The 18,005-nt window shown below is 39.6% G+C and overlaps 1 protein-coding gene across 7 annotated transcripts in view; it reads right to left on the bottom strand.

The window, feature by feature from the left end:
* Window positions 1–368: 368 nt before the first annotated feature.
* The window catches only part of LOC148424121 (uncharacterized), a 39,196-nt gene continuing 21,559 nt past the window's right edge, over window positions 369–18,005 (bottom strand). For 5 of the 7 annotated variants that reach the window (XM_088414551.1, XM_088414548.1, XM_088414547.1 and 2 more), the window contains 16 exons: window positions 15,529–15,748; window positions 15,334–15,459; window positions 15,059–15,229; window positions 12,087–12,212; window positions 10,293–10,357; window positions 10,139–10,202; window positions 9,841–10,060; window positions 6,694–6,798; window positions 6,429–6,533; window positions 4,543–4,723; window positions 4,349–4,484; window positions 3,645–4,024; window positions 3,151–3,341; window positions 2,914–3,086; window positions 1,141–1,348; window positions 369–1,071 (listed from right to left, as the gene is read on the bottom strand). In XM_088414551.1, the coding sequence (XP_088270677.1) occupies window positions 885–1,071; window positions 1,141–1,348; window positions 2,914–3,086; window positions 3,151–3,341; window positions 3,645–4,024; window positions 4,349–4,484; window positions 4,543–4,723; window positions 6,429–6,533; window positions 6,694–6,798; window positions 9,841–10,060; window positions 10,139–10,202; window positions 10,293–10,357; window positions 12,087–12,212; window positions 15,059–15,229; window positions 15,334–15,459; window positions 15,529–15,748 (2,658 nt within the window). In that variant the 3' untranslated portion in view covers window positions 369–884. Of the gene's footprint in view, window positions 1,072–1,140; window positions 1,349–2,913; window positions 3,087–3,150; window positions 3,342–3,644; window positions 4,025–4,348; window positions 4,485–4,542; window positions 4,724–6,428; window positions 6,534–6,693; window positions 6,799–9,840; window positions 10,061–10,138; window positions 10,203–10,292; window positions 10,358–12,086; window positions 12,213–15,058; window positions 15,230–15,333; window positions 15,460–15,528; window positions 15,749–18,005 lie in introns of those variants that run through there. The other 2 variants (XM_088414550.1, XM_088414552.1) reach the window with 2 other exon arrangements.

Genomic DNA, 18,005 nt, shown 5'->3' with positions numbered 1-18,005 from the left:
AAAAACAGTCACCCTTTTACTTATCATTTGGCTTGGGACAATCAGTTGTGGGTTGCAAAAGTCATCCCTATTGGACAACTGTTAAAATTCAGTATATTACAACAGTATAATCATCATTTCTGATAGTTAAGGTTAGGAGCTAGGAAATGCAACTCTTTGTTATATTCTGTCCACAAGTGTAGCAGTACAATTGCGTGTGTGTGTGTATAGGAGTGTGTGTGCATATTTGCATATGCCTGCAACTTGGTGCAAGGTGAAAGTATGTCTTGTGTGCGTGTGTGCATATTTGCATATGCCTGCAGCTTCGGTGCTATGCGAAAGGGTCTTCTCTAAAACTGAAGAGGTCCTCAGTAAAAAGAGGAACTAAATGCTGCAAAAATTATTTTATTTTTGATTAGAAAATATGTAAAACACCTAAATACCAGTCCCAGTGTCACAAGCATAGAATTTACCTACCAAATCAGTATCCTGTTGCACAACCATTTCACTTTTTCTTTTTGTAAAACTGACACAATAGTGTCTTACTTTTTCATGATTAGGAAACATTAGTGGCGGGTGGATGGTTCAGTGGGTGAAACCGCTGATCTTGGACACTTTAGACATCAACAGGGATCAAAATTCAATCAGGACGAACTGGCCTCCCATGGATAATGGGTGGGTTACACAGAAAAGGCATTCAGTTTAAAAACTGTGCAAGTATATTAAGCACATGACATGCTGACAGGGAACGATGTTCTCAAAACTGTTCATTTCAACTCATTGTTATGGGTCATTTTAACCACTTTTGTTGGATCAAAATCTTGACCCAATGTGCTGGTTCATTTCCTTGACGCAATTAAGTTTTCGGACCTAGCACCTGGGTTAGCTGTTATATCAAATTTGGGTTACTTATTAGCTTTAAGACCGTATGATCTCAGGTTGATCTCAGGATCTTCAGGTCCAAAAGCTGTAAAAAAAGTAAAATAGGAGTAGACCCAGGGCCTTGAGATACCCTGCATTTGCCCCATCCCTTCAGCCTCGAGCAATAGACTGCTTTTGAATGCCATCTGTTGCTGCAACAGCATCATCTGCCTGCATGGAGAAGAAAGTATAAGCAAGACTTGATATTAACCATACTAGAAAACACTGAAGTGCATTTACGTGGAGAGTAGATCTCCCTGCTTCCTGGACTCTTCATTGCCCGTCAAAGCCTGTTCTTCTTCCCCCTGATACTCTTCATCTTTGGTCCTCCTCTCCTCCTTTTCCTGCTGTTTCATAGTAAGGTACTTATCTCTTTCACTGTCATCCATTTTCTGCAAGAGCTCCTCCTGCCTCCTCTGTTGCTCCAGGTGCAGATGCTCCAATTCCTCTACAATAAAATAAAAATAATATTTATTATTGGTCGCATTAATGGTGGTGGTGTTGTCACATGAGAAGCGGGATTTGGACCCGGAAGCAAGCAGAACACCATCTATCCATCCATTCGTTCATTATCTACCACCATATCCTGAGTCAAGTTGTGGGGACAAGCCCAGACTTCCCTCTTCCCGGCCACTTCGTCCAGCTCTTCAGGGACAATCTCCAGATGTTCCCAGGTCAGCTGAGACACAGTCTTTCCCGTGTGTCCTGGGTCATCCCTGGGGTCTCCTTCTGGTTGGACATGTCTCACCAAGGAGGTGTCCAGGAGGCATCCTGACTAGATACCCGAGCCACTTCAGCTTGCTCCTTTCAACGTGGAGGAGCAACAGCTCTACTCAGAGTCCCTCCCGGATGACCGAGCTTGTATCTTTGATCTTGTTCTTTCGATCACCACCCACAGGTCGTGACCATAGGAGAGGGCAGGAAAGTAGATTGACCAGTAAATTAAGAGCCTCGCATTTGGGCTCACCTCCTTCTTCACTACAATAGACAGGCAGAGTCTGCATCAAAGCGGACACTGCACCGACCGCCTGTCGATCTCCCGCCCCATCCTTCCCTGCCTCGACATGACCCCAAGATACTTGATACTTCCTCCACTTGAGGTAGAAACTCATCCCTGACCCGGAGAGTGCAGTCCACCCTTTCCAAAATGAGGATCATGGTCTCGGATTTGGAGGTGCTGATATTCATCCCAACTGCTTCACACTCTGCTGCAAACTACTCCAGGAAGATTTGGAGGTCACGGCCTGAAGAAACCAACCATACCACATCATCTGCAAATAGCATAGATGCATTGCTGCGACCCCCAAATTAGACCCCTTCATGCCTCAGCTGCACTTAGAAAGTCTGTCCATAATAATAATGAACAGAATCAGTGACAAAGGGCAGCCCTAGTGGATTCCAACCATCACTGGAAACAAAACTGATTTATTGCCAGCTATGCGGAACAAACTCTGACATCGTTGGTACCCCTGTACCAAGCCCCACCTCCAGGCCTGGCTCCAGAGGGGTGCCCCCGGTTACTCGCATCGAGGCAAGGGAAAACTAGATGCAATATTTCTATTCTTCATTAAGGGTTTATGGGTTGTGCTTAGACCGGTCCCTTACAGTACCTCGGACCTGTTTGCCAAAGGCATAAAGCCCCAGACAACTTAGCTCCTAGGATCATTGGGACACGCAAACCCTTCGGGCAGGGTAAGGTGACGTCCCATGGAGGGGCAGGCAGAACATGCGAGCGGAAAAGGTGAAAGTCTTTATACACAAAAATCTAATGTAACCACAGAAGATTAGAATCTCGGATACTGACAGTCGGACAACATACATCAGCTAACAGGGAGCTTAATATTTTACATAAGTAAAGGACCCTAGCACCTGACAAATTGAGGAACCAGTCACAACAAGACCCCATAACATTAATAAATATATAAAAATGATATGACCATAATGGCCAAGGTGAAAAATGCATGAACATAGAAAAGGCATAGCAAATGATATCACAACTATTATTTACATCACCTTTCCTCCTCCTTGCCTCCTCCACCCTCATCTTCTGAAGTTGCGGCATTTGTCGTCTTCGCTCCTCTTGTCGCCTCCTTGCCCTCTCTCGCTCCGCTTGCTCACGTCCGGCTCGCTCCTGCTCCTCTTCTTCACGCTTCCTCCTCACCTCCTCCTCTGCGAGCTTCCTCATTCTATGGTTGGTGAACCAAAGCGACCACAGAAAGCTTTGCAGGACAGGCTTAAGATGTTTCTTACCTGAGATGTTCAACTCTCCTCCTCCGTTCCTCCTCCAGCTCATTTCTCATGTTATCCTTCATCCTCTTCCTCTCCTCCTGCACCTGTATCCTTTCTTCCTCCTCTTGTTCCCTCCTTGTCCTTTCCACTTCTTGCCTTCGTATCTCAACTTGTTCGGCCAGGCGACGAGGCTCCTCATTGCCTCTGGAGTTCTAAAACCCAAGCGTTAGTCAACCTCTTTTTAACGTCCCTTCAGCCATAAAAAAAAAAAAAAAAAAAAAAAAAAAAAATCATGGCAATGAATAGTCTGGAAACACCTTTGAAATTCACAAACACATTTCGGAGATTGAGAAATTCCAGCTATTAACTCTTGATGATGCAGAATTGTGAAGTGAAAGTTATTCCAGGTCAATGAACTCTTACATTACCTGAACACATTTTTATGATCACAAAAGTTGACTCCTCAGCATCTATTTCACAACTTATACAAGGCCTTTATAGTGCTGATGACCAACCTCAGACTTCACCAGTTTTAACATCAGCTTCTCCTCGGTTACTATGATGGGGGTGCATGACGACAGCAGTTGACCTTGAGCGGATGTGAGGACACTCTTGTCGGTCGATACACTCTCACAGGAAGACCTCAATGAGCTTTTCGCATTGAGGCCCATGAACACAGAAGGAGACATCCGAAAACTGACTGAATGAACACTGTGTTTATCGTCAGTGAAAAAACACTCATCATCTTCTTTTATGCTCGTGTCAGCTTTTATTTTTTCATTAAAACGTCTGGGGGAATCAAGGTTGACGTCTTCGCGTGCTTTCTGTTCATCTGACACCTCAGTTTTCTCCAGACCATCATCCATTTGTTTATGTGGGGGAAAATTAAGAGCATCTGCAAATGAGAAAGAAAAGCATAATTATTTTTAATATTTTAAACCATTCTTTTCACACGTACTTAAGGCTTACCCAGGGAATCATAGGCAAACCAATTGGGACACAACTCTTAATAAATTATTCACGTGTTGGATTAGAGTTGAATGATTCTATAAACATTTATATGTCTATGTGTCCAACTTTGCGGGAATCGTTTAGGGAAGTTCCTACTACAAGAGTTGTACTGTAGTTTCACAGGTAGATGTTTTGGGTCCATTCACATGCACAGTTTGACCACACATTTTCCTTGATCCCAAATACTTTTGTATTACTAGGTTGTTACCATATTTGTGGTTTAGCTTTGCTCGTCGCATTCTTCTGTTTGATTCATCCTTCTTTCTTTTCTCCTGTTTTGTTGCTTCCTTTATTGTCTTCTCACCGTTCTTTCTTCCTTTGATACCTCCCTTGTTTTTCTGAAACTATCATGCGGGTGAGCAAGAGAAAAAAAAACTGATAACAAATCATACGAGTTCTCACCACAGGTGTTAGTGCAGAATGTTGTTGTATTTCTGCTGCATTTTTCTCAGACTGCTTGTCATCTATGTGGCTTTTGGTCAGGCTGGTATCACTCTCTTTCTTTCTATCATCTCCAGCTGAGTTCTTTCTGGATTGCATCTTTCCTTCTTCTTGTGACTTCACAGTTTTCATATCCTTCCCCCTTCATGAACATACATCATTAATATAAATGTAGAGTCATCGTTCAAAATGAATTGTTGTAAACATTTTAACATTTTAAGGGGACGTCCAAGTTTTTTGCAACGAGGGACAGATGAGGATTAGGGCAGAATGTGGGGACAGGGTATATTGTGGCTATTTTTTTTAAATGTTCACTGAACTTTTGGATTGAAAAACAGGAAAGTATGAGGCATGATCATTTTCAAAAAGAAGTATGCGTGATTAATAATTCGTATCGATGGTAAATGGTAAATGGAGTTTCACTTATATAGCGCTTTTCTACCTCCGGTACTCAAAGTGTACCAACTGATGACGAGGCATCAGGAGCAACTAGGGGTTCAGCGCCTTGCTCAAGGATACTTCGACATGGTCGCGATGGTCAGGGGATCGAACTTGCAGCCTCTCGGCTGGGAGACGACCACTCTACCACCAAGCCATGCTGCCCCGAGCCATGCCGCCCCAATCAGAGCAACAATGTGCGACTACAAATCAAAACAGAAGAGATTCGTATGTACAGGCGCCAATTCACAAGGGAGGGCCCATCAGATGGAAACGTTTATCAGGACAGACAACCAGCACTATGATTGGCTGGCAATTTGTCAAGGTTAAAGACAAAAACGGGTACTATTTTTGTTCTCCTTCTCCAAGGTACATTTTTTAATGCAATGTACCGTATAGGGTTCACATAAGAACTCCTCGGTATGAACAAGTACTGTTCATAATTTAAAATCTACACCAATGGTGCAAATAGGCAGAGGCCTTTTCGAACCACTCAGTGCCTCTTTTGTTTGGACGTAATGAATGCCTTTCAAAAGACCCCAGTGGTCTATGGAATTCAGGTTTAAGAAAAAAAACAGTAAGAATCATTATCTATTGAAGGGAACATCAAATTAGCTTTCTGTGCACTTTAAAACAGTTCATGGTTCTAGTGAGAAAAAAAAAAATCTGTTGTATAATTTTCCACAAAACAGGCCCTTTTCAGTTTCAAGGAAGTACTGTGATACATACTGAACTTTTTTCATCATATAATCGATATCCAGTATCATTTAGATCTGCCTACGTTACCATAGTTTGTCAATTGTGCCTCCTAAATGAGTCTCGCTTTTCATTTAGCTTGAGTTGCACTTTGTTAACATGAAACCATGACTGTGACTTGTAAGAAATTTTCAAAACCTTGTTAGCTCCACTAATGTTAAGTGCCTGTGATTTCCAACTACACTTGTGCATCTAATTGTGCACATCATGGTAGATACATGGTAGATCCTTCACTTTAGGCTGTATGTTGGCAGGGTTATCGTTAAATTGCTTTTTTTTTTCTTAATGGAGGTAAAACTCTAGACAGTACCATTTGAAGGCAAATCTGAACGCGTCTGTCCAGATTATGCCATATAAAGTACATAATGCTCAAAGGCATAAGGGTCAGCTTCATAAACAATGAGTAAAAGTCATAATAGCAAAGAATGGATGAATGCATTTAATTTTGATTTTTACCAAACGTGGACTAGACCATATCTTGAGCACTGAATGATCCTTACTTAAGTTGCAGTCAAGTTCGCACAACCAGGGGTAAGTGATTTAAAAAAAAAAACAAGGGATGGCTTGACTTATCTACGACGGCCAGTTCAAACGTGAGCTCCTGTGAAATAAATGAAAATAGAAATGGTCATTGAAAGTGTGTTTTGTCTCACCTCGCAGCTTCCTCGACAGTGTCTTTCTCTATGTCCGTCTTTAGTCTCACTGCTTCCTCTTTTGGTGTTTTTCTGGTGTCAATACCTTGTTGGAGGGAGGTGGTACTGTCAAGGCAAAGTTACAAATATTTACATTTCTTTAGAAAGTGATTAAAAAAAAGGGATGGCTTGACTTATCTACAATGGCCAGTTCAAAAGTGAGCTCCAGTGAAATAAATGAAAATAGAAATGGTCATTGAAAGTGCCATCTGTGCTTTTGTCTCACCTCGCAGCTTCCTCTACAGTGTCTTTCTCTATGTCCGTCTTTAGTCTCACTGCTTCCTCTCTTGGTGTTTTTCTGGTGTCAATACCTTGCTGGATGGAGGTGGTACTGTCAAGGCAAAGTTACAAATATTTAAATTTCTTTAGAAGCTCAATACATACAGTGGGGTCCCTAATATTGAGCAAATTCATAGTATTACAGTATTTACAGTGAAAAGCAACAATTTAGTAGTTATTGCTGACCGCCCATAAATTCTCCAAAACCACTAATTTTGTCTTAAATAAATTCCACAACTTTTTTCAACATAACAATGGGCCCCCGGTTTACGAACCCCGTTTTACATATTTTTCGTCTTACAACGTGGACCTCAGCGTTTTTTTGTCCCCCTCTTCCGCACAAACCTTTCGTCTTACGAACCATCCAACATGCCGGTCAGTGTGTCCGCACTATTTTTTTCGCTTTGCTGCATCAACAAAAACAACTTTTCTCGCATGTCACGGAAATGCCGATATGCTATTGGTCGATTAAGGTCACAGTCACGGTCTCAGTCACGGAGATGCCAATATGCTATTGGTCGATTAAGGTCACAGTCACGGTCTCAGTCAAGGAGATGCGGATATGTTATTGGCCGGCGTCACGTCAATCACAGAAATGCCAATATGCTATTGGCCGAACACCCTCATCTAGTTTGATGGCACGAGCTGGTTGGTGTGTTGTGAAGACTTTGCAAACTTTATCTGTTAGACATGGCTTTTAAAATTGCAAGTGGCGGTAAAGGAAGAAGTAAGAGGATGATGACAATAGAAATGAAGCAGGAGATAATAAAAAAATACGAAGGAGGCGCACGCATAGTTAACCTTGCAAGTGAGTATGGCCGTAACCACTCGGCAATCGGTACAATTCTCAAGAACAAGGAAGCTATTAAAGCATGCAAGTCTTCTAAGGGCATGACTTTCCTTGCCAGGGAACGGGCCTCGGTCAACAACAAAATGGAGAGGCTTCTTCTATGACGGATTAAAGAGAAGGAAATCGCCGGTGATATGTTCTCGTTTAAGAAAAGTTCTCGTTTAAGAAAAAAAATAATACAAATTCTGCGGGTTCATCTCTGCTCCCCTCCGCCTCCACCCACCACCAGCTCAAGTCACGTCGCCCCAAAGGTAAATGTAATTTTTCCTTTGCATATTTATGTTATTTAATTTAACTGTACAGTAGATTATGTTACTAATTTTTAATATGTGTATAAAGTCGTGATGTTTTTACCTAAGGTTTTTGCATGTGTTGCACACATTCACTAATTAACATAGGTTTGGATTGCCCATCATATGGCCAATTCGAGTTACGAGCCTAGCCGCTGAACGGATTAAGTTCGTTACACGGGGGCCCACTGTACTGTACTTCCTTGGGACAAAGACGACATTATCTCACTTATCTTACTTGTATTGTTTTGGCCTGGGCACAACACATTGAAGGTGAATTTTAAATAGCAAATTCAAATAAAAATGTAAAGAAAATTATTGCACTTTTTTTAATGTTTAGGGTAGAAAGTATGATTCACACCTGTCCCATATACCAGCGGTTCTCAATTGGGGGTTACGAGTAACCCTGGGGATGAATTAATGCATTTCAAAGTATATATATATATATATATATATATATATATATATATATATATATATATATATATATATATATATATATATATATATATATATATATATATATATATATATATATATATATATTTACTGTAAATTTTTAACAATATGCAAAAACCTGTGTTCACATCACATTTAATTATATAAAGAACACCTTGCCTAAAACCCACTGGAATACTGTGATTACTGAAATTAATAGGGACAGTCAAACAAATAAATCCCTGATAACCCTCTTCCATTTTGATTTAGTATCTTTGGAAAGCCTTACACATATCAGTGCATCAAAACAGACAACCTGCATGCTCAACCCGCTTCTTGGCAAAATTGTTAAAAAATAGTTTCCGATTTTAGGACCCTCTGTCTTGAATATTATGAAGATATCACTGTCCACTGTGACGGTATCAGAAGCTTTTAAGACAGCTATTATTCAACCACTACTTAGCAATCTAACTCTGATTCGGAGAATCTCCTTTAAATATGTTTTGGTATTTCAGACTCAGCACTTCCTAGGTTCAGATCTTACCTGTGGCAATTTAGCCTCTGAGTTGTATAATGTCACATGTGCTGTTCTGCAAGGATGAGAACTTGGTCCTCTATAATTTAGTATCTACTTGGTGATATGATATCTCAATATCGTATTAGTTTTCATTGCTACACTGATGATACCCAAATTTATGCATTTACAAATAACTGAGCCATATAATTGCTCTAACATGGAGGCTTGTCTTGAGGGAACAAACAATGGATGTCTTGTGACTTTTTGGTTTGAGAGGTTGATTATTAGCACCACTCATTTTCAGCACCTTTTGAGGAACACCAGTCTGAATGTTGATAAATGTTACCCGAAGTGATTCAGCAAAAAAAAAAAAAAAAAACCTCAGCGTGTTATCGGACTCAACTCTCTCCTTTCAAGTGCACATTGGGGACATTACGAGAACTGCCCCTAGGGATACAGAAACATAAATTTATGCATTTGTCTTGTCCGGCTTGTGTACTGTAACATTTTATTTTCTCGTCCTCCCATGTCTAACTTCAAAAGTTTGCAGTCAGCACTAAATGGTGCAACAAGACCCCAAACGAGAATGAGGAAGTTTGATCACATTACCCACATTCTAACCAATGTGTATTGGCTTCAAATGCACCTGAGGTTTCAAGATTTTGTTGATCACTTGTAAAATATGTTATGGCCAAGCATCTTCCTATCTCACCGATTTAGAATTACTGTATGTTTCGTCCAAAAATCTTAGCTGAAAAGATGTTAGTTTCTTAGTGACCTCAAGAGCCAAAAAGAATTCCACCCTCAATCGAGGTCACCAAAGTCTCTTCTTGGTATGAATTCTTGACCTGTGTTTTCACAAAAGGTTTATTCCATGCTTTATGCCAAAGCCTCTGGCAGAAGCTCACAGAGCTCACAGAACTATAGTTACAGCCGTAACTAATTATCAATCCATTTAACTGAATTAAACGAGCTAATTCTAAAAATTAAGATTCATACCTAAGTCTAGATTCCAGCGAAGTCATCGTGTCATTCACAAACTGGTCACTTGGAACGGAATTGGCTTTTGACATTTGTTTAAACTTCTCCTCCTCCTCCTCAGCATTGCTACCTGCCCTTAGTGAAGATTTTACAACTTGAGTTTTAACATCTTGTTTGGCTTCCAACCGTGTTTCCACTACTGGTTCTGCTCTCTTTGTATTTTCATTTGTTGTAACCACTAAAACAAGAAGGACTGACTTTAATACTTTAGAGAAAAAAAGCAGTTAAATTGATGATGGATATATGAATGGATTACCTGAATTAACATGGCTGTTATGTGGCATTAAATCCGGCTCTGCAGACCTGTCAAGATCTAAGCACTAGTTTAACAACAATTGTTGCAAAAGATTGTTTGGATTTCACAGAAGAACAAAGAATCACAAATTTGCACATTCTTAGGAAACACTCACCATTTGAATGGGTGCACAATATTGAACATCTCCAAACAGTACCCTTTTTAGTTCTTCATCTTCCTCTGCGAAGAGAAAAAAAAGGGGGGCTTAGAAAATGTCACTGCCATTTATTTGTTTCTTGTGTGAAGACAAAAGCCTTTACACGTTATTCCTCTTTTATATTTTTCCCGTTTGACGTGTTTCAACTCATTCCCAGTTCATCAGTTTCACACCATTCCAATGTCATTTTATTCCAAATAATTGTGCGACGACGGCTTCTATTTTTCTCATTCCAATTATTTATCGTTTTGCCACAATTCCCTGTTTTCCACCCCCAAAAATCCCAATGACTTAACATTGAGGGATTTTACATTTCGTATTTACAGCCTTTACATTTTATATTTTCAATATTTAGCTCATTCATCTCGCCTTAGGGATATTCCCATCATTTTAGTAATTTATCATTTCTAATATTTTCCCATAATTCCATATTTTTCACCCGTTTAGTAATTCACAATTCATTTCCAATGGGAGAGCTTCCCATTCACTCCCAATTGGAGATTTAAAATTTCACATTTTGAGCTTTCCCATTTCATATTCACAACATTCAACTCATTCATATCACTTTATGGATCATTCCCATCATTCCAATAATTCATACATATGAATATTTTCCTATAATTCCATATTTTTACCTCAATATTTCAATATTCATTTACACTGGGAGATTTAACATTTTACATTTTGAGCTTTCCCATTTCACATTCACAACATTTAACTCATTAAATTCTTCTTAGGGATCATCCCCATCTTTCCAATATGAATAAAAATCATTCATATATAGTAATATTTTCCCATAATCCCATATTACATACTACATTATTTAGTCTATTCAAATGATTCCAACTTTATATGTTAAAGATTGTTCTTTCCACTGGCATACACTCCCTTTCACCTATTAATTAATGTTTTTGCCATTTGAATACCCACATAATTTCCACTTTTCCAGTTTTTACCCAGTATCTAATACAGTATATTATTCCAACTTTATCTGTTAAAGATTGTTCTTTCCATTGCTATTCACTTCCTTTTACTTATTAATTTATGTTTTGCAATTCGAATACCCACACGGTTTCACTTTTTCAGTTTTTCCCTTGTATCTTTTACATGATTTTGCCTTTTCAAACCGTTCCTACTTTATATATTAAAGATTGTTCTTTCCTTTGCCATACACTTCCTTTCACCTATTAATTTATGTTTTTGCAATTTAAATACCCACACAATTTCCACTTTTTTCAGTTTTTCCCTTGCATCTTCTACAATATTTGTCCTATTCAAACCGTTCCACTCTTGTAATATTCACATTTCTTCATAGATTAAACCCATTCAAACATTCTTCTGTATTGTTTAAGTTTTAGCACAAGTCATCCAAAAAATTCTTATCCCGATGGACATACAGTATGTGGTGGAGTTCAATGTATTTAAATCATTAACTCATTCAAACTCAGAGGTCGTATATTTATGTTTTTTAAGATCTGTTTTCTCCCTGGCCAACTTTAAATATACCGCTTGAAGAAGTATGCTTGCAGCGCCATAAAAATGTAGAGTGCTATACCCAGATCAACCTCTCCTTGGGCTCGGGCAGATCAGTTTTTTTTTTTTCTTCCGCCGTGTCAAGTTTATTCTTGAACAGAGGTATTTAAAATAATGACAATTTCTCTAATATTGTGTCAAAGTTTTAGCAAAAGCAGTTTTGGTGAAAAAAGCTCATTTCCGGCTTTAGAAGTCATTTCAGGAAGAAGATTGGCTCACTTTGGTGCTCTGTGTCATTGTTGTCACCAAAGAGTTGGTGCTGGTACGTGTCATTGAGTGACAGTTGAATAATTTCCCCATCAGGGCCAACAATCAGGCACCCAACAGCTTGACCATTCTGCAAATCTGACAACACACCACATTATTAGTGTAATGGAAAATAAGTACTAGCATAACATTTTGTTGCTCACTGACAACCTGGTTTTATTTAATCAAAGACCCTTTCATTCAAGTACATGTACTGTAGCTAGAATGAGATGACCTTGACAGATAAGTGAGTTCTACACAGGCATATTATATGTTATGGTTTTTGCCCCACTTCTTGTTGTAACTGATTCTACTCTGCTGTCCATAGGTGGGCACTTCATAATCACTGACAGACTGTCCGTCAGTCCGTCGCCGATGGACAACCGTTTTGCTGCCAGACTTTATTTTACTTGCACTTTTTGTCACAAATTAAATCTAGATAAATATGAATGAAAGGTTTTGAAAACCGTATTCAACAAATGTTGGTCAAGCAGTTATAAATGAGAACCAACATTTATCAGTATCATGTAAAGCATAATAATGCCATCAAGTGGACAAGATTGCTAATCACACTCTCGTGCCAGCTGCATTCCCTGAGATGTGGGTTAATAATAATGATGGTGTATTAAAGCCTAGGGTTAAACCCCTTAGCTGGCTTTGTTTTCGTGTTGCACTTATATTACTGTATTGTGCCTCAATTGCAGTGTAACTGTAGAACTACAGACATGGTGTTAACTTTAAATGTAAGTTGAAGGGATTTATAGTTTAACATATGATAATGAATTGTATTAATTTTCTCTGGACACATTGTGTAATATACGGTAGATTGGTTGCTTCTTCTTGCTTGACTTGTGATAAGATCAGTTGGGCATTGTGATCTGCTGTGACATCAACAGGAACATGCGCCATAATACCTAGAAGTGAAGGAGAGCGCCACCGGAGCCTATTGTTTCATTCTCAACATCGAACACACATATCAGTCGATTGGCACAGGTCTGGGACTGTGGGGGAACTCCAGTGTTGAGGTGGCTAGATTCGTACCCTCCACTCGAAAGGGGGGAGCAGAGGACCGAAAACAAATCAACATGCTGCCACAATTACGAGCGTGCGGAAAAAAAATGTGAGCGTTGAAAATAAAACTGTGCGAGCGAAAACAGATTTTGAGCGCAGAAAAAAGTTCTTGAAAAGAAGTTTCTCGCTCAAAATTCCTTTTTGCTTGCTCGCAATAGCATTCTCGCGCTCAACATCTAGCTCTCGTTCGTGAAACTGCTCCCTCCCTCGCTCAACATCTCGTTTGCTCAACATCGAGCTCTCGCTCGCTCGAGTCGTCCTCTGCGCGCGTTGAGTTCTGCTCACGCGTTACGTTTGTGCCACAAAACCAGCCAATCAGAGCTTGTAAAAGCACATTGATTGACAGCTTGGTATCCAATGAGATTGCTTGTTGTGTTCACCCGGAACAAGCAATTGAGAGTGCGTCACATCGACGTGGGCGGGAGGAGGTGGGCTTATATTATTAAAGTACAAAAACTAACAAGGTATTTCTGTCAAATGATACAATACAGCAATAATAATCATATTAAAAGTAATTCTCCAGCCCAAGTCCGTGTTGACGCACTCTCGTTTGCCCTTTCCAGGTGAACACAGGGCAAACGAGTGTGCATCAACGGATAACGTACAAGCAATCTCATTGGATACCAAGCTGTCAATCAAAGTGCTTTTACAAGCTCTGATTGGCTGGTTTTGTGGCACAAACGTAACGTGTGAGCAGAACTGAGCGAGCGCAGAGGACGACTCGAGCGAGCAAGAGCTCGGTGTTGCGCAAACGCGATGTTGGGCGAGGGAGGGAGGAGTATCGCGAGCGAGAGCAAGATGTTGAGCGAGAGAGGGCTATCCCGAGCGAGCAAAAAGGAATTTTGAGCGAGCAATTTCTTTTTCTGTGTTCAAACTCCATCGGCGCGCGCTCAAACTCTTATCATTACGCCCTCAATAGTTTTTTTCTTGCGCTCAAAATCTGTTTTTGCTCGTTCAGTTTGATTTTCTCCGCTCAATTTTTTTTCGCGCGCTCGTAATTGTGGCACAAATATAACGCTATATCAGGGGACCAAGATCACTTCGGATTGATTAGTAAATGAATCCAGGGAATGATCCAGGGATCTCTATTTTTAACAATTGACTTGTAAACTGCATTAGACAATTTGGTAACAATAAATTTTCGAAGTGTTACTGACGCGACGAACGTGGGCGTGTTTATCCCAGCTCATAACCAAACGTGCAGGAATCTTTCACAAAGGTAAGTAAACAGCATTCTTCATGTGGGCCTGCAATCAAAGCTTAAATTAAATGTGAAAGATCCAACAAAGTACAAAAATTGAAAAAATAATTAGTATGAGTGCATTGTGTCATGAGTGCATACAGAAGTAGACCAGCGCTTGACGAACGATGGACCAGAAAAAAAGGGGCAAAAATACACTGACGGACTGACAATTACATTATTGTCTGGCTTAAAGAAAATGACAGATCAATGATGACAGACAGGGGGAGGAGCCCTGACAAATGTTGGACAAGCAAAAAAAAAATTGTAAATTGCCCACCTCTGCTGCTGACTGATATGCAAGTTGAACAGAGGATGTTACTCTTTATTGCTGACTTTCATCTTGTAGGAGTTCCCTCTTTTGAGTGAATAAGAATCTTCTCTCATACTTGTCCCTTAACACTCTCTTACAAATCACCAGATTGCTCTGTTAAGACGTGTCTTTGAAGTTTTAAGGAAATAATCCCAAAAAAGACCATTTGTTTTCCACTCTTTTACTGATCTGACTTAAACCCTAACAAAATTGCACAATAGTTGGTATGCCTGCACCTCTCTGATACAAGAGCAGTATGAGTAATTCTGCTATGCAATGCTATATTGTATGTTACTGTACGTTTAACGTAGGCATCTGTACCTCTCAGCTCTAATGGGAGTACCCCCCTAACCACGTTTCTCTTCTTGTTGAAGTCACAGGAATCTTGGAGATTCAATATTTGGTGTTGTAAAAAGGCAGAGGAGCTCTGCCTGCCTGGACCTCTGCATCCTTCAATGCATCCTGAGACTCCCCCTCGGAGAGGTTGAGAATCTTGGGAGTGGAGGAGAGAGCAAAGCACAATGACATTTTAAACACAGAAAAGACTCTGAAGAAAAAAATATATACACATATGATCATGCTCAATTTTGATGCACCGTTCTCTAGGGGCAGCAAAAGCTGTGATGTTTTCTTGGACTGCTGCCCATGCTGTAACATGTTCCCATAGAATGGTTTTCCGATTTTGTCACATTTTCCAGCTTTCTTTTTACGCTTCATCTCTTCTGTAATGGTTGAAGGATAGCACAATTTTACACATATCAAGTGAAAACACCATTGTGACGTTTTCTCACCATATTTTTTGACAGGAAGTAGTAGAGGAAGAAACACGGAACTTTGACGGGAGTCCTTCTGATATGCCTTTGGATGAAACGAGAGCCATTTTGGTTTTGTTTGGATCGCCTCCTGAGTCAGTGTTCCAATGGCATGCCCTATAGTGACGTGGTGGTTTTCTATAGGAGGTAAACACTGGTTGTGTTGTCCTTCATCGGTAATGGAACACTCCCGTCTCACCTGTAACATTCAAGTCAGACATAAAATGTTTTGGTCATCGTTTAAAATCACAATTTATTCTATTCTGTATGACATATATATTATATTATAATACGTATACAGTGGGCCCCCGTGTTACGAACTTAATCCGTTCAGCGGCTTGGCTCGTAACTCGAATTGTCCGTATGACGGGCAATCCAAACCTATGTTAATTAATGAATGCGTGCAACGCGTGCAAAAACCTTAGGTAAAAACATCACGACTTTATACACATATTAAAAATGAGTAACATAATCTACTGTACAGTTAAATTAAATAACATATACAAAGGAATAATGACATTTACCTTTGGGGCGACGTGACTTGAGCTGGGTGGAGGCGGAGGGGAGCATAGACCAACCCGCAGAATTTATTTACTTTTTTTCTTAAACAAGAACATATCACTGGCAATTTCCTTCTCTTTATTCCATAATAGAAGAAGCCTCTCCATTTTGTTGTTGACCGAGGTCCGTCCCCTGGCAAGGAAAGTCTTGCCCTTAGAAGACTTGCTTGCTTTCATAGAATTGTAGTGATCGTCGAGCGGTTACTGCCATACTCACTAGCAAGGTTAACAATGCGTGCGCCTCCTTCGTATTTTTTTATTATCTCCTGCTTTGTTACAATTGTCATCATCCTCTTACTTCTTCCTTTACTGCTACTTGCAATTTTAGAAGCCATGACTAACAGATAAAGTTTGCAAAGTCTTCACAACAAACAGAGCAACTCGTGCGATCAGGCTAGATGAGAACGTTCGGCCAATAGCATATCGGCATCTCCGTGACTGAGACTGTGACTGTGACCTTAATCGACCAATAGATATCGGCATTTCTGTGACTGAGACCGTGACTGTGACCTTAATCGACCAATAGCATATCGGCATTTCCATGACATGCGAGAAAAGTTGTTTTTGTTGATGCAGCAAAGCAAAAAAAATAGTGTGGACACACTGACTGGCATGTTGGATGGTTCGTAAGACGAAAGAATTGTACGTAAGAGGGGGGCAAAAAACCGCCACGGTCCACGTCGTAAGATGAAAAATTCTTAAAACAGGGGGTTCTTAAACCGGGGGCCCACTGTATATGTATTATTTCATATATAAAAAAAAAGAATACAGTTTCATAAATTGTGATGTTTTCATGAAAAAATTCTTATGTCAGCAATATTGGTTTTGAATTATTGACAAAAATATGAATTTTCGGCAGACATCCATTTCAGGATTTCTACAAAAACAACCTCCTCAAGGTCGTGACTTTTATTTCCCAGCAGCCAAAAAGTTCAAATTGTAATTTAAATTCATGAAAACACGAGACTGGTCGACAATGTGCACCTTTGTTAAGGAGTTTTTAATCTGACAAGCTAGCTATCGCGTCCCATTGACGTTGCCAACAAATGACCTGGAGTTACTCTTCTCGAACGTCAGTTCATGAAATACTGTAGTTACATAAATGTACAACCCAACAAATAAAAGTCCAAATATTTAAACAACATTGAGATTGCTCTGAATGAAAACACAAACACACCATTAAAACAAGCAAACTTTGGCCTAAGGAATTAATTGTAAGTTTAATGGAAAATACATTTTGAGGTTTAGGCCAACGAAACCTTTTGCCCATTTTGTTGGCATGGTAAACGTTCTCAGATTTTAAAGTTCAAATCTCAGATAATGTGTGTGTGCCTGTATGTGTGTGCACGTGTGTATAATATTCTCAATGTACAACAAGTAATTCAAATGCTAATACACTTCATGCAACTCACTGCCAGTGACTATTGCAATGACTAAAACGTCTTGATTATCTGTCAAACTACGGAACATTGCGATTAAAAAAAAAAAAAAGACAAAAACATGATCCTCAAATAAAATCCAGATCAATTCTTCTGTGGATAACTGAATTTCTTTCAAATAGGAAAGCCGCAACTTTTTATAATAACTGGATAAAATACCTTAAACATGGAACATTTAACCTAGATTTCCCTTTAAAGCAGTGCTTCTCAATATTTCGCAAAGCCCCACCTAGAAAAGAAAAAAACTTTTCCCCCCACTTGATCTTTTTTAACATTTGCAACCCTAATCCTAAATTAACTTTCAACAACTTGTCATTATTTTTTACAGCATTTATGCATTACAGTTTAGTCTTAAACTGAAAAAAATAACAAAGCGCATCAAAGTGCTTGAAACTAAAAAATTAACTGATGAACACTTTATTGCAATTACACTTCACATGACATCACCTCACGCCTG

This window comes from Hippichthys cyanospilos, chromosome 5, assembly GCF_059441005.1.
Source record: "Hippichthys cyanospilos isolate Australia breed blue-spotted pipefish chromosome 5, RoL_Hcya_1.0, whole genome shotgun sequence".
In the NCBI taxonomy this organism is placed as follows: Eukaryota; Metazoa; Chordata; class Actinopteri; order Syngnathiformes; family Syngnathidae; genus Hippichthys; species Hippichthys cyanospilos.
Note: the sequence above shows the minus strand (reverse complement) of the source record. Positions and strands in the feature narration are given on the sequence as shown.